The 15,145-nt window shown below is 36.8% G+C and overlaps 2 protein-coding genes across 2 annotated transcripts; both read left to right on the plus strand.

The window, feature by feature from the left end:
• Nucleotides 1–1,944: 1,944 nt before the first annotated feature.
• On the plus strand, nt 1,945–11,863 carry LOC144195876 (erlin-2-like). Its single transcript, XM_077715737.1, has 12 exons — nt 1,945–2,042; nt 2,834–3,000; nt 3,463–3,544; nt 3,686–3,732; nt 3,830–3,891; nt 3,966–4,091; nt 4,351–4,424; nt 6,476–6,534; nt 8,636–8,727; nt 8,813–8,902; nt 9,536–9,615; nt 10,590–11,863. The coding sequence occupies exons 2-12, from the start codon at nt 2,894–2,896 to the stop codon at nt 10,743–10,745; spliced, it is 975 nt and encodes a 324-aa protein (XP_077571863.1). The 5' UTR covers nt 1,945–2,042; nt 2,834–2,893; the 3' UTR covers nt 10,746–11,863.
• A 572-nt stretch (nt 11,864–12,435) lies between these two features.
• Nucleotides 12,436–14,911, plus strand: LOC144195877 (cholesterol 25-hydroxylase-like protein). Its single transcript, XM_077715739.1, has 2 exons — nt 12,436–13,030; nt 14,270–14,911. The coding sequence occupies exons 1-2, from the start codon at nt 12,591–12,593 to the stop codon at nt 14,622–14,624; spliced, it is 795 nt and encodes a 264-aa protein (XP_077571865.1). The 5' UTR covers nt 12,436–12,590; the 3' UTR covers nt 14,625–14,911.
• Nucleotides 14,912–15,145: the final 234 nt, after the last annotated feature.

Consider the following 15,145-nt stretch of genomic DNA (forward strand, 5'->3'; position numbering starts at 1 on the left):
GGGATGCTAAAGCGCTTCTGGTGTTTGACACCCCCCGACTGAGGGTGTGCACTACTGCACTACAGGGCCATCAAAACTCAATGAGTTAATATAAAGAGGAAAAAAGCTTAAAATGACCCGAAACCAACTGGAAATTACCTGCAAATGCCAAAAAAAAAACTGGAATCGACCTGTGAGCACCCTAACTCATGGGTGTCAAAGTGGCGGCCCGGGGGCCAAATCTGGCCCGCCGCATCATTTTGTGTGGCCCGGGAAAGTAAATCATGAGTGCCCACTTTCTGTTTTAGGATCAAATTAAAATGAACAGTATAGATGTATATTAAATTTCCTGATTTTCCCCCTTTTAAATCGATAATTGTAATTTTTTAATCATTTTTTCCTGTTTTTAGTTCAAAAATCATTTTGTAAAATCTAAAAATATATTTTAAAAAGCTAAAATAAAAAAACATTGTTTTAGATCTATAAAAACTGAATATTCAGAGCTTTTAATCCAGTACTTTCAATCCATTTACATAAAAAAAATCAAAATATTATATCTAAAATGGTCCGGCACACGTGATATCAAGTTGATGTTAAAGCGGCCCACGAACCAACCCGAGTCTGACACCCTTGCCTAAACTGAAAGCAGAATAAAAAAGATGTGATGCAAAATAACATATATCCTACTATTGAGAACTATAGATATCCAATTCACCTAAACTGGCTATATATAGATACTCATCTTTCAATGCCATTAATGGCACTAGACGTCCAATCCATTTTAACTGAAAGGACGTTTAGCACCATCCGTTAATGTTCACTTTCTGATTCGGCCTACCTGAGATCTAGTTGGGATTCATGTGACCCGCGTACCAAACGGATTTGGACGCCCCTGGTCTATGCGTAGGTTCCCCAAGTGTTCTAACATTTTTTGGGACTGCATGGGACCCTTTGCTATAATGACTAGCAGTCTCTGGCAGTCTCCCTCCCTCCCTGCGCCCCCTTCCACCGCCTCCCTCAGCCTCTAGTTTCTTGTCAGTCGTGATTAATGGCACTAGGGCCCCGGCGCGGCTTACGCTGCCAGTTCCAGCGATGTTCCCTTGATACTTAATGAACTCTGACAAACTTCTTTTTCCTTGCTCTGTTGTTCCCTTTCTCTCCCCCCAGTTCCTCCAACCTGTTTAAAATGCAAAGCACAGAGCTGCCATTGGCACACCTTTGGGTTCACTCTCCTCCTCAGTGAATTTCTCCAGCAGGCCAATGTCTAATAATAAGGTGCCACTGCCATTTGGAGTCAAGACCTGAAAGATTGCAGGTGATGAAGGGTATCTTTTATGTCTCTTTTTGAACATTTTGTTCCAAAAATTGAGTTTTTGTTCTCTTTTTACTTAGGTCTATGAATTTCTTCCCCTTTTGCAGATCTGATTCACATAGTGTGAACATTGGGAAAACAAGTATAGTTGGTAATTAATACTTTACTATATACTGATTGATGCCAAGTTTTTGCTCTATACAGTAAGTATAGTCTTTGAACTGGAGCCACTTGACATAATTATTTTCTGGTCTTTGTCGCCGTCTGTTGTTCGTAAAGGGTAATGCATTTACAATGAGAGTTTTAGTAGATGGAAACTACTGTCACCACAAGTACGGTCATTTAAAAATAACTGACATGTTTGCATTTTCTGCTTTTTTTTAGATGACTACCCGTAATTGCAATTTGTATTACTTTAATATAAATAACGATATAATATAATATAACGTTGATAAAAGTTAAATGAATAAAAACAAAACGTCAGTATATTACGGCTTCAAATAACATACTTTAGTAGATATTTTCCATTCTGTTTAATAGATGACAGATGTCCTATTGATTTAAAGTGAGAGAGGACTAAAGATTGAATAAAAGTATATAAAATTGGAAAACAATATTAATACATGTCCCAAAATGGCCGCTAGGGTTCAGTAGTGATCCTATTTCCGGAGTAGAATGAAGGCGAAGAAGACACAATTGAGGATGTGATAGGTCTTTCGGTGTTTGTAGCATCGATCAAGATCAAATAAAGGTACGTTCTTCACTGAAAAAAAAACGCAACGCAATGATGTTAACATGCTGTCAAACAAATGAGGTTATCACATCCAAGTCGATGACATTTTTTAAATATTTTTTAAACACTGCGTGTTCGTAGATGTGTTGCTACATTGTAGCGATCGCAAAGCTCAATGATCATTTAGCCACCTTTATGTAGCAAAGGTGTCGCAAAACACAAGGTTGTGAATTAGGAAAAGATAATACGCACTAAACTTAATGTTTTTTATTTAGAAAATCACTCAAGCAACTTTCACCGAATTACAAGTACCTGATCAGAAACTCGGATTTATTTTAATGGTGTTATTTTCCAGTGTAAATATTGAAAAATCATCACCTCAATTCATCATTATAATAACTTTAAATATATGCATGTATTATCTGTTATGCGCATCTAAACTAACCAGTGGACAAGCAGGGCCAATCCATCCACATTTCTAAACAGTACATATAGAAAAACCACCTAATAAAAGCAGGTAAGAACAAAACCATTGCATCCACAAACACGGCAGCTAATGCATCAATAAGAATTCCCCTCAATTTTAGTGGATATTTTCCAAAACATGCCAGAGATGTCCACATTTTCACACTTGAGGGGCAATCCTCTTTAAAGGTGAAAAGGTTATTCAGTCCCAGCTCACGACAAGATAAGCTGGATCTCAGTACACAAACATGAAGCCGATATGTTTTGTTACTACACATGTGGACTAACTTAATTTGGAACTATTAACTTAATATCAATCATCAGATTGTGGTCTTTTTTTCCAGAATTCAGAGTTGAACCGGCCACTCTCATCACATGCTGTCTTCCCATTGGTTCATTGCACGATGGCACAATGGGGTGCCGTATTCTCTATTGCTGTGGCTCTTGTCGGAGCAGCGCTTTTAGCTTCGATGCACAAGATCGATGAAGGACACACTGGAGTGTACTACAGGTAGGTTCTCCAGGTCTAATATATACACAAGTTAACCTCCTTAGCTGTAAAACAGCCACTTGATTCATAGAGAAGTTAACAAAATATGAGCTCCGAAGCTTTTTTTACTTGAATAAATTACATTATTTTGACAAAAATTGTCAAACCAAAAATTGTCAAAACTACCCGTGAACGATGACGTCCATAAACTTCTTTTGAAATCATCAATCACTTGTAAATTTGATTTTTAAATTACCATTTTTAACCTTATCTTTGTTTTTTACTCATCAGTATACTCATGCCATACAAAAATAAAAATACATAATTACATAAAATGTAATTTTCTATACGCTTGTGCAAATTAAACCTATCAAACCATTCTCACAGCAATTTAGTTTTTTCCCCAATCCCTAGGCTAGGCTGACAGAATAAATCTTACTAAATTTCCTGACTAAATGTTTCAAATTTTGCTATATTGTGCAGGGGAGGAGCCCTCTTAACCACCATAAGTGGACCAGGTTTCCATCTTATGCTTCCATTCATCACCTCCTACAAGTCTGTCCAGGTGATTCAAGTTCACACTGTCCTACTGAAATATTACTTTAAGTCAATTTCAGGCCCACCGGCCATATATTTCATACCCGTAATGTACATTTTATTTGTGGTAAGAGTCAGGAATTAAATAGTAATTATGATCTCCTTTTAGACGACACTGCAGACAGATGAAGTGAAAAATGTTCCTTGTGGTACCAGGTGGGGTATCTTCTCTTTTATTGGCTTTTAATCCATTGGCATCATTTTCATCAGGATGTTTCATTAAAAAATGATTTTATTTTAATTTTTTTCCTAGTGGTGGTGTGATGATCTACTTTGATCGCATAGAGGTGGTGAACTACCTTGTTCCAGCAGCAGGTAACAATTGAAACAACTTAATGAGCCTTCAGAAATGGAAAAGTCTGATGCCATTTTTGTCTTTCCCTTTGCAGTGTTTGACATTGTGAAGAATTTCACCGCAGATTACGACAAAGCCTTAATATTTAACAAGGTTCACCATGAGCTCAACCAATTCTGCAGCGTTCACTCTCTGCAGGAAGTCTACATTGGCCTGTTTGGTAGGTACAAAAAAATCTAATTTAATCCTTATCACATATTAAAACTGTCATATTCTAAAAAAAAAAGTGGAAAAATCTAAATATAGAAATTTAACCGGGCACTGTGTAAAATAATAAACAAATATAAAATAGTGAAATTGAATTAAAAAATGTTGCAAAGATGGCCAACGTATTTTGCATTGTTTTTGCTGTTGCAGCATTGTACTAGTTTTTGTGCTCATTTGTATTGTCATCTTCACACTCAATTTCTAACCCTCAGATCAAATCGATGAAAATCTGAAACTAACATTGCAAGAAGATCTAACAAGCATGGCACCAGGTCTCATCATACAGGTACAATGGGCAAACACAAACAACAATTTCTAACTGTCTCCAATAACAACAATGCCAAAAAAGTACAGTCTGTCTTTAAAATGGGAAAGAAAAAAGCTTCATAGAATGAATTAATTGCTACACAGTGTTTTTATTTCATATTTCAATGGTTGATTTTTTTAAAAAATGAGTTTTTTTTCGTTCATGCAAACACTGTATTTTTTAGCCAATGAGGTATACTTAAAAACATTTATTTTAAAAAGCCTTATTTATAAATGTAGTTGTGTTTAATGACCATATTTTATTGTATCATAACTTTATTATAGTGCTCAATTTAAGTACTCAGGACACTCCGATCAAATCATAAATAAAAATTAAAAAAATAAATAAAAATAATAATAATGTGAAAAGATAAAGAACAGATGGAAAATAGAGTACAGTAATGCTCTAACATGCCTTTTTATAGGAAAATAAACAGATTAATTGACAAGTTGGAAAAATAAAGTAGCTTGCGTGCCTCAACAAGTACAAGATCAGGTTTGGTGAGGGAAAATTAATATTTCCACTCAGCTCTACAGTTCTTGCTTAATTTAGTTTGTTAAGGATTTCAAATTCCTGTAATGTTTTTTTAAGACTATACCTTCTGTATTTGTAAGTTATATGTTTACCATGCAGGTTTTAAAAAATCACACGCTAATTAATTTTGAATGAAAGCAGTTATATAACAAATTGTGCAATATTACAAAAGCGCTTCTGGCACAACTCTTTGTAACGAAAGGTGACACCAAAGTCAATGCTATGTTTTTAGGCACTTGTCCAACTTCAAATGCAGTGAAAACTTAGGGTATCCAGAACCCTATTTGCCAGATGTTGGACAAAGTTTGACACTTTAAAATACACTGCTGGGAGCGACATTTCTATTCTATCCAGGCACCTACTCTCCTGATTCAAAGTTTTATGATAATGTTTAGAAATACGATGCAAACAACAGAAATCCATTTGTATATTTACTGCACATAAACCTCCGTGATAGTCGAGAAGCTTTAATTGAAGAAAAAATAAAGAATAAATAAATGAGCTCAACTTGTTTTTACAGTATCGTGGCCAACTGAACTAAGACAAATATTTATATAGTAACAAACTCTCAATTTTGTCTCAAATTTTCAGGCGCAGCTTAGGCAATATAAAGGTGCAAGTACATTATAGTCAATGCAGTATGAAATAGTGGAAAACTAAAGTTTAAAGGAACAGCACGCTTTGATAGGACAGCTTAGGAGGATCTAGGCAAGGAAGATGATCTTTAAAACCTTCAGACTACCAAGGGACTGTGTGGTAACCTCAGTCTCAGTCTGCAAAAGGTCCCTACCTTGTGGACTTCCTTTGTGTGGCTCCAGTTTCTTAACTAGTTCTACAATGTCTTCTGTGTCTTGTGTCTGTCTTACCACTGCAACCAAGAAATTTCCCAAATACGGGATGAAATAAAGTTCTAAACTAAGTCAACTACTGCCACTTCATGTATTTCCAACTCTATATTAAAGCTACATAAACAACAAAACATCATAAAATTGCTATGAGAAATATAACTCAATTTAGTATAGTGTCTTGCGCAAAATATTTTAATCCTATGAACTTAAGGCTGTAAGGTTACTCCACATACTTTGTGAAAATAACACAACCCCTCATGGGTTTCATGTCAGGTTAGTACAACATGGTATATTGTATCACTAAAAGACCAAAAGGCATTTACAGTTAGCTTTCACAACCTCTGCATAGACCCTCATAGGATCCAATGTTTTTTTTCCTCCTCAAGGCAGGGGGTGCGTGATAAATATCCCCCTTCAAACCCATAGATTAACACACATTTCATAGCAGAGTCTTCCATTCTCCCTTGGGTTTTATTAGCGAGGCCCAAAGCCTCCTATAAATAACTAGAAGCAGTTGAAATAACAATCGCTGTTCTTTCTTGAGAAACCCGCAATCTTGTCACATTGAGGATGTTGAGGTTTTACAACTGGGGTCTTGTCTTCAACTAACTGGTCTTTTCGGTCTGGTTTGACTTTTGTGCTCCACAGGCAGTACGTGTTACAAAGCCCAATATTCCCGAGACCATTCGCAGAAACTACGAGCTCATGTAAGTTGCCTTTGTTGTGTAAAAAAAAAATAAGGAATGTTCCCCTCCATGTTTTGTCTCAATCCAAAATGACTGTTCTTAGAAGTCACACTGCAAAAATATCATACAGGAAACCATCGTCTCGCAAAACTGATCTAAACATTATGGTCTACAACTTACGGTTGGCGGGCTAACTTGTGGCCCGCTGCTCAGTTTATATGGGCCCACAGCTAGTTATGAAAATATTGAATATGGCTAGCATCACAAGTTTAAATGTGGTCTGCATACTGTTGCACTTTTTAGCGTCTTTTTTAGCTGTTTCATATCAATAAAATATTTGACCAAAAAAATGCGATTCATCGAGCTAGCTTAGGTGCGATTTTCTTGCGTTTATTTTTTTTCTGTCGATGGAAGATTTTCATTTAGTTTTTCAAGTACCGTATTTTCACGACTATAAGGCGCACTTAAAAGTCTTAAATTTTCTCCAAAATAGACAGTGCGCCTTATATATGGAAAAACAGAAAACCAAAAACGATAAACCACCACTGTGGGATATTAAAAAAAGCACAAACGCCTGAACTGAAACAATACTGTTGAATATGCAGATGCCATCTTAGTTTACAAAATCTTCCACCATATAACTCCTCCCCCACTGCAAGATTTTATACAAAAAAATCCAAAACATCAACAATGGCTGGCTCTAGAGGTGACTGTGTAGTGAGTGCTTCATACCTGGAAGTCAATAGCAATTACCGTATTTTCACCTCTATTAGGCGCACTTAAGTCTTAAATTTTCTCCAAAATTGACAGTGCGCCTTATATATGGAAAAAATGTCATTCATCGGGGGTGCGCCTTATAGTCATGAAAACACAGTACTTTAAGTAATAATGATATATTGCAATAGACTTATACTTTTCCTGACTCGTTTAATAACAATTATAGATGTCAAATCCATTTCAAGGTTGACCTTCAATGATCATGTATCACTGCCAGATGTCCAATTCAATTTGACTGATCCGCCTCATTCAAAACAGGTTGGACGTCACGCAATTAAACTTAACAAAGAATAGATTATAAAAGGCCAATCTTTTTTTCCGATGTTCTGTTGAATAAAAACGAAAGTGCAAGGTTTTCGAGTTGGCTCTTGCATCAGAAGATTTTTCCTGAAATTGGCCCTGCAGGCAGGGAAAAGTTTCAACACATGCCTGTTCTATAAACTCACACAGCTTTACATTATTGGCACACAATAATTGTCAACTTGGTGATTTGCTCTGTTTGGGCAGTGTTCCTAAATTCTCACTCTTTCCTCAACACGAAACATATCAAGCAAATCTTTCTGATGTTATTTGAAACTTTTGTTGACTATTGAAACCCCCATTTGAAGTTAGAATAGAAATGATTCACCTTTTGGAACATGCATGCTCACATCTGGTTAATTCTTTTCTTGCGTGTGAATTGTGGGGACAGAAGTATCTCCAAACATGTTGAATTCTGCTTTTTAATAAGTATGCTTATACAGTGTACATAACTTAATTAAAGTTTTTTTTCCAAAATGGGCCAAAATTAAAGGAATTGATGGCAGCCATCATTATTTGTCATGTTTAAGGAATTAATTCTTAATTTTAGAAATGTTGATGTTGGGCTTACATGTTCAGTTAAATAAGTTTAATATTATTTAGTTTGAAGTTTTTAGTTAATTTTGCCTGTCAGATGTTTTGTGCGTCAGACATCCACAACTTCTCACTTTTATATGAATACCAAGTTTAAACACTTTCCCTAAACATATAAAATGTAAAAGCTCTTCCTACAAAGGTAATCAAAATTAATTGCTGCGGCAGTTAAGTCTCTTGAAATTTAGGAACTGTCTTTAACAAACCATCGTGAAATTAACAAGGAAGCACACAAGACTGTGAATGGTCATAAAATGCTCATTTACATATTAGCCAGACCAAAACATGTGAGTTTACATAACAAGTAAGTATTTTTTTTAAATTTGGAAAGCAACCTTGTTATGAAGATGATGGATAATGTACTTTGAAGTGTGATGCAGGTGAAAATGATACTGGAGATAACAGTGGCACATGGATTTGAGGTATCATTTTTTTGTTTGTTTATTCTCAGGGAGAGTGAGAAGACAAAACTGCTGATAACACAACAGACTCAGAAAGTTGTGGAGAAAGAGGCAGAGACAGAAAGGATCAAAGCTGTGATTGGTAACATTCTTTTAAACATTCATGATATATCAAATTTACTTCAAGTTCAAATGAAAAGACTTAATTCATTCCATATTATTTTCAGAGGCTGAAAAACTGGCCCAAGTGGCACAAATCAAATTTGGACAGAAAGTCATGGAGAAAGAAACTGAGAAAAAGATCTCGCAAATTGAGGGTACGTATCCCAGGATGACATTTACATCATTCCCTTTATAAATTATGAGTTGGATATTTTTTTCATGGTAGCCTGGTAATAGCACTTTCTCTGTTAGCCCTTTGTGGGTTTTCTGCGGGTTTCCTCCCACCTCTCAAAACCTGAACCCTTGGTAGGAGTGTGTCTTTTTTTTCTGCCCTGAAATTGCTTAGCAACCAATATGCCCCTGCCTATTTTTCCTGTAAATAGGCTCCAGCACCCCCGTGACCCTTGTGATCTCAGATAATGAATGTTTTTTTTCCTTTTTTTTTTGGGTACGCAAAACATTTAGTCATTTAAATTTGCAATATTGGTAATGACTAATATCTAGCTAATATGATATGATTGACGTTCCATTCATAGATGTAATTCATGGAATGTCGCAATCTCTGACGTGTCAAGTCTTATTTTTTTTTTAGTTGAGGCAATTTCATTCACAGGTGTCCTGATTAAGTCATAAAAATATTTGCTTTTGTGGGGAGGGAAATTGAAACAGTCATAGCGTGTGAATACCTCAATCCTACTCACCTGTAAGCCATCTCAGTACCGGCACGCGATGGTAAGACCACCTTTTGTTTATCCTACTTTCACAATTCACTTTGTTTGATTATATAGATCAAGCGTTCTTGGCTCGGCAGAAGGCCAAAGCAGATGCAGAGTTTTACACGGCACTGAAAGCAGCAGAAGCCAACAAGGTAAGAAAAGAGCAAGTTAAGCCATGTGATAATGAATTTTAAAGTGAGCCAGGTTGCTGAGCACTACCAATTTGTGGAGAGCATAATTTTGATCATTGGAGTGCTAATCAAAGAGCTATTGTTTATAAACCACTGGTTTTAAGTAGTGTTACAATGACACAACACTAAAATATACATCATCAGGGAGTACTAAGACATATCGTCTACCGCTGACAATGAGGGAAAAATATCAAATGTGGTCTGCCTGTGGTTGGATAAACCCTTCCAACAGTTAGCTTGTGAAGCAGGAGGGTGCCAGAAAATAAACAATCGTTTGTTCACAATCCAAATGTATTGACTGTCAATGGCAGTGTCTAACCAAGACATAATCACAATTTCCGTCAAGTGAGTATTCAATTATTAAGTATGAAAATATTTTTGCCAAATAAAAATGACCAGGAAGCTATTGGGAGCAATTTTCCCTCCTAATTTTTCATTGGTCTGGGCAGAAAGACAACCTCCCTGAGCCCACTGAGTACCAGTGTGATCGACATTATCCTTGCTTGCTATGGGCACACTAGTATTACACCTGCCATAAGCAGGTGCATGTCAATGTTCTAATTTTTCATGTAAAACATGAAAAACATAAGAGTGGGCAGAGCTACTGCCATTGGTTGCCTCTTAAATGGCGCCATTATGGGGAAAAGGGTAAAAAAAAAAGTTTGGATTTTGTTTACTGCGCGCCGTATGATTGCTGCTGCGCAGAGAAGTCGAGATTAGTTTAGAGTTACAGCTTAGAGGGAACATTGATTGGGAGCCCAAAAACTTAACGCTAAAGACAAACCCCTTGTCGACAACTTTTATTTCCAATGATTTTGATGTTACAGTCCACGCTACAATAAATTCGTTACTATAAATCTCTTTAATTGATTGGAAAATGCACCAGATTTTCGTAAATTATCAGCCAACCAACCATTGTGTTTTGTCTCTTGCAGCTCAAGTTAACACCTGAATACTTGCAGCTGATGAAGTACAAATCTATCGCAGCCAACAGCAAAATCTACTTTGGGAACGACATCCCACAGATGTTCATGGACTCTGGGGGCAACCCACTGAAGGTTTCGGCAGCTGTGGATCTAAACGCGGATTAGACGAGAAGGTAACAGGGGACCTAGCGGGTGGTGGACTAGTTGCTGGAGGACAATAACTCCAATAGGTGGAAATATCCTCCAGCCCATAGACGCACACCCTGCTGACCAGGGTCAATGTTGACACCAAGTATCTCAGAATCACTGCTTTCAAAAACACTGTCAGTCTTTTTCACTGATTAAAAACTCTTATTATGAATTATGACCCTTTATGGCAGCCTAAACTCTTAACTATCACTTAAAGATAAAGATGTGGTATAGTTTGATGTCAAATAGGAGTATTTTGAATTCAAACATGTTTTGATTCGCTTAAATCCTAAATCTTATCTTTAATTCGTCACCAAAATCCTTTTGTTTATTCATCATTTGACTTCTGATCAATCTTATGTTATGAAAATTAGTAACAATTCTTAAATCCCACCTATGGAAACACTTTTTTTCTGAAAAAATAGCCTCCAAAATGTAAACATGGACCAAAATATCACGTTTTATATTTTGTTTTTGACTTTTTCACTGTTGCAACTCATTACTTTCACCCTTTTTTTCTGGTTCAGTGAATTCCAAAGTGTGTTAAACGTAATTTTTTTTCACCGCCACCATCCCTGAACATAAACTTATCATGACATGTAGTTTTTGAGGTGATGATAGAGGCTACTCAGGAGTTTATCTTGAATCACTTTTGTTGATACATAACTCTATGCATACATGTGGGATCAGTCAATGGCACACAAAAATCCCCTTTTTTTCTGTTCCAGTTCGGGCAGATAGAAAAAAAAAGCTTTGATGATAAAGCATGACTTAGAATGTAAGGCTTTAAAACTATAAAACTTGACTTCTGTTTATGGAATGTTTTGAGAATGTGTTTGTGGGTACATATTGGACTGTAAATATTTTTTTTTTATTTTGAGCAGGGTTCAAATCAAAGTAGATTCAAGGAAAATTTGAGTTTTAATCTCGGGATGGTCATCAAGTGGGTATTTAACTCATTCACTGCCATTGGTAGCGACAGTTGGGCTGTTCGTTGCCATGGTAGCGAATGAGCTATTGACTAAGAAATTGTACTGTTAGGAAAAAATGCAGGAATATCATGTGGAAAATAAAGCACTGTGGATTTATTTGAATAGGCTTGTCTACTATGACTTGCATCATATTTTAAGATCATAGTTTGAATGACAGCCAAATTTCCAGTTACAACTGTTTTCTAAATCATTCAACCTGCCTTATAATGTTAAAAAAAACTAACTTTTATTTTTAGTCATTCAAAAAAATAATAATAAATCTAATACAAGGGTTGTTTGGACGAATGCAAATTTTCCCTTTTACGGGTCCTATTTTGGCAAGAATTTGGGTATGTACTCTGTACAAGTGTTAATTTGATCTTATTATGGTAAGTATGATGTTCTCACTGCTTTTTATTCAGCCTGAACTTTAGAACAATGCTTTATTCATTCCTCTTAAAACATTTCCTCTCCAGTTGCCGAATTACAACCTTCTGTCTATGCAATACTTTACTGCAAGTTTTTTTTTTTTAATGATTACAGGGTCTTTTTGTGGTGCCCCTCCTCCAATTGCGTGGGCTGTAAAACATGGGGGGAAGGGGGTCCAGCATCACTTTCCCTTTAACCAGTGAATGCTGATGTTCGTAAAGGGAAACACCCTTTTTTAATTTAATTTTTTATTTTTTTTTTTATTTTAAAGGTAGGCTGACTTTTACTTTGAAGGTGTTGCATTTTCCAAGAAACGATCACTCGTGGATCCACGCGTGTACCTGTGACTCAGAAGTGGTAACGCAACCAACTTAAAAACTAGATCCGTGATGACAATGCCTTTTTACTTTGCCACCCCGTGATGAATGTAACTTCCACCCAGCGTGGAGTCCCGAGTACCCCAATTCTCCAAATCCTGTGGGACTACGTGAGGAGTGAACACGAGGGGGTCTTACTATCCCCTCACCTGCCAGTTATGTGCGCTTTCCTCACCCACGTCATCTTTTGCGCACCTTTTCTGCTCCTGGATCTGTTGTCCGGTTTTAGCCGGCGGCTTGCAACCTGGAGGATTTCAGCCAAAGAAAAGCCTCCCCCAGTGGGCGCGTGGTTCAGGTGTCTTCGGAAGGTGGCGCTCCGATACCTGATCGTCGTACTCCCGGTTTCAGCTTTATTCCAGATGGCGAGGAGCCCCCCTCGACTGCCCGAGTGGTCTCCGAGCAATTGGCAGCTTTTTGTGGATGTCTTCGCCTGTTTTCTGCTTTTTGATTCACTCTTTTTCTTCTGGCATCTTTGCATGCACAGGTCAGTAAACCTAGAAAATTGCATGCTTATTTCGTCCCCTTTATCTTAATTTTAACCTTTGTTATAGGCGAATATGTGGCTCTTGAGCCGCATTCGGCTCCCAGCCCAAGTGAATGCGGCTCTCCACTTCTCATATTTTGTATATAGTATACTGTGGCTCTATGCCTTGTATCATGTTTCTCTCAAATTCACCAGGGCCCATTAAAAACAAAAATATATATATTTAAAAAATCTTTTTGACATTCTTTATCACATGATAATGTTAGTTTATTTTATAGATTAAAATTTGCTGAGCCACAACCCATTTTTTTTTTGTAAATACGTTTTAATCTTATTTTACTGTTGGCCAGAAACTATAGTGATTCTGATTTTTTTAATTACTGTGGCGGACAGCTTTTAGTTTTTATTGTAAAAAAATTAACGTATTGGAAACACTGCTGGTGGAAGCCTCAATTTTTTTCCCCCATCCGTCCAAGCGGATTATATATAATTTGTGATGGAATTGCTATTCTTCAACTTGTTTACATTTTTCATGTCTGGATTTGAATCGGACATAACCACTCCATCCCACATAAATAAATGTTTACATTCTTTCAAGCAGAAAGCCAGCTGCCACATTGCTTCAGACTTTTTTTTTTAATGAGAAAAAGTCTTGTCGTTTTCCAAACATGCCCAAAATATCACGGAAGGGTTGAGGATGCGCATATCTGGCTCATAGTTTCACAAGTTATAGCCAATCTCCAAGTCCATAAAATCCCAGTTTTTACACACTATTTAAACGATAGAATCTTGTCAGCAATCAATTATCAAGGCACATACAGATCCATAACTTGAAATTATACAATAGAAATCATTTTTGTAACAGTTTGCCTCTGCATAGAAGAAACCAATGATGTCATGAAAGTAAGGATTTTGGCTCATGGTAAATAATGTCAATGACAATCTTACAAGTGAATCCCAATCTTCCGATTTCAGTCAAATACTCCCAGATAGTGTAACTTCAAATAATATAACTAGTGCCTTCCCACTGGTTAGCAACCAGTTTGAAGTACACTCCGCATCCTGGCTCTAGCTAGCTAAAGTAGCCCCCACAAGAACCCGAGGATAAGCAATAAAAACCAATGAGTATTCCAACTTGTTTCTAGAACTCACTTAACAATGCGATAACAGTGATTTTTTTTTTTTAATCATAATTTCCACAAACTGAGTTTTTTCAACCAAAAATGTGCTTCCTTTCAGGATCCCTTGGTTGTACCGCAACGTCCACCAACAACACCATCAGCACCACGTACCCTTCGCTCTGCAAGCTCAAGATGCCAGCACCTCCGAACTGCTTTCCCTAATGTTCCTAGCCCGAATCAGTGCCCGCTTGGTCAACTGCCATCCCATGAGTGAGATCCTTTTCCACATCCTTAACACCTGGCTGGCAGTGGAGGACCACTGTGGCTATGATCTGCCCTGGGCTCTACATAGACTTGTGCCTTTTTTTGGTGGAGCTCCGCACCATCACGCTCACCACCGGCGGCACAATGTCAACTTTGCACCCTATTTTACTCACTGGGACCAACTTTTTGGGACATACAACGTGGGCTAAGTGACTAAAATGTGCTGATTTCTGTTATGTAACAAGAAGAAGAACAATTTCCATTCCTACAAGCCAAACTGACAGAAATTGGATTTAAAAAGTAACTTTGGCATCAAAGGCCAGCCAATGAATACAATATGAGCAGCAGGAGATGTTCATGCCAAATCATTGTTTTTATGTACTTTTCTTGGGCCAAGGATGCTTTGTTCAAAATGTAAAAAAATTTATTTATTGTGCATATTTTATTTTCAGATCAATGTTAATAGTCAAAGTTCACTTTTTTTCAGGGATAGTACTTTTTTTTTACCTTCTGTTTTTACGTCATCCTGTTTTGGAATACATAAAGACAATATGGACTGAAGCTCACATTTTATTTTGCACTTCAGTATGAAATGTCTATGCCTCATTTGTCTTCTGATTGATTTAGAACGGAAAAGCACATGTTGGAAATGGAAAATCACCCGCTCTAAATAGATAAAGTAATAAATAACATGACCAAATACATTAAATGAAAAAATAAATAAATGAGT

This window comes from Stigmatopora nigra, chromosome 4 (genome assembly GCF_051989575.1).
Source record: "Stigmatopora nigra isolate UIUO_SnigA chromosome 4, RoL_Snig_1.1, whole genome shotgun sequence".
Classification (NCBI taxonomy): Eukaryota; Metazoa; Chordata; class Actinopteri; order Syngnathiformes; family Syngnathidae; genus Stigmatopora; species Stigmatopora nigra.

What these genes read in the sequence shown, in the direction of transcription:
- LOC144195876 (XM_077715737.1), top strand. Translation starts at nt 2,894, where the DNA reads ATGGCACAATGGGGTGCCGTATTCTCTATTGCTGTGGCTCTTGTCGGA. An exon ending in AATGTTCCTTGTGGTACCAG is followed by an intron (nt 3,733 to 3,829) that starts GTGGGGTATCTT and finishes TTTTTTTCCTAG; the next exon opens with TGGTGGTGTGATGATCTACT. An exon ending in AAGCAGCAGAAGCCAACAAG is followed by an intron (nt 9,616 to 10,589) that starts GTAAGAAAAGAG and finishes TGTCTCTTGCAG; the next exon opens with CTCAAGTTAACACCTGAATA.
- LOC144195877 (XM_077715739.1), top strand. Translation starts at nt 12,591, where the DNA reads ATGAATGTAACTTCCACCCAGCGTGGAGTCCCGAGTACCCCAATTCTC. An exon ending in TGGCATCTTTGCATGCACAG is followed by an intron (nt 13,031 to 14,269) that starts GTCAGTAAACCT and finishes GCTTCCTTTCAG; the next exon opens with GATCCCTTGGTTGTACCGCA.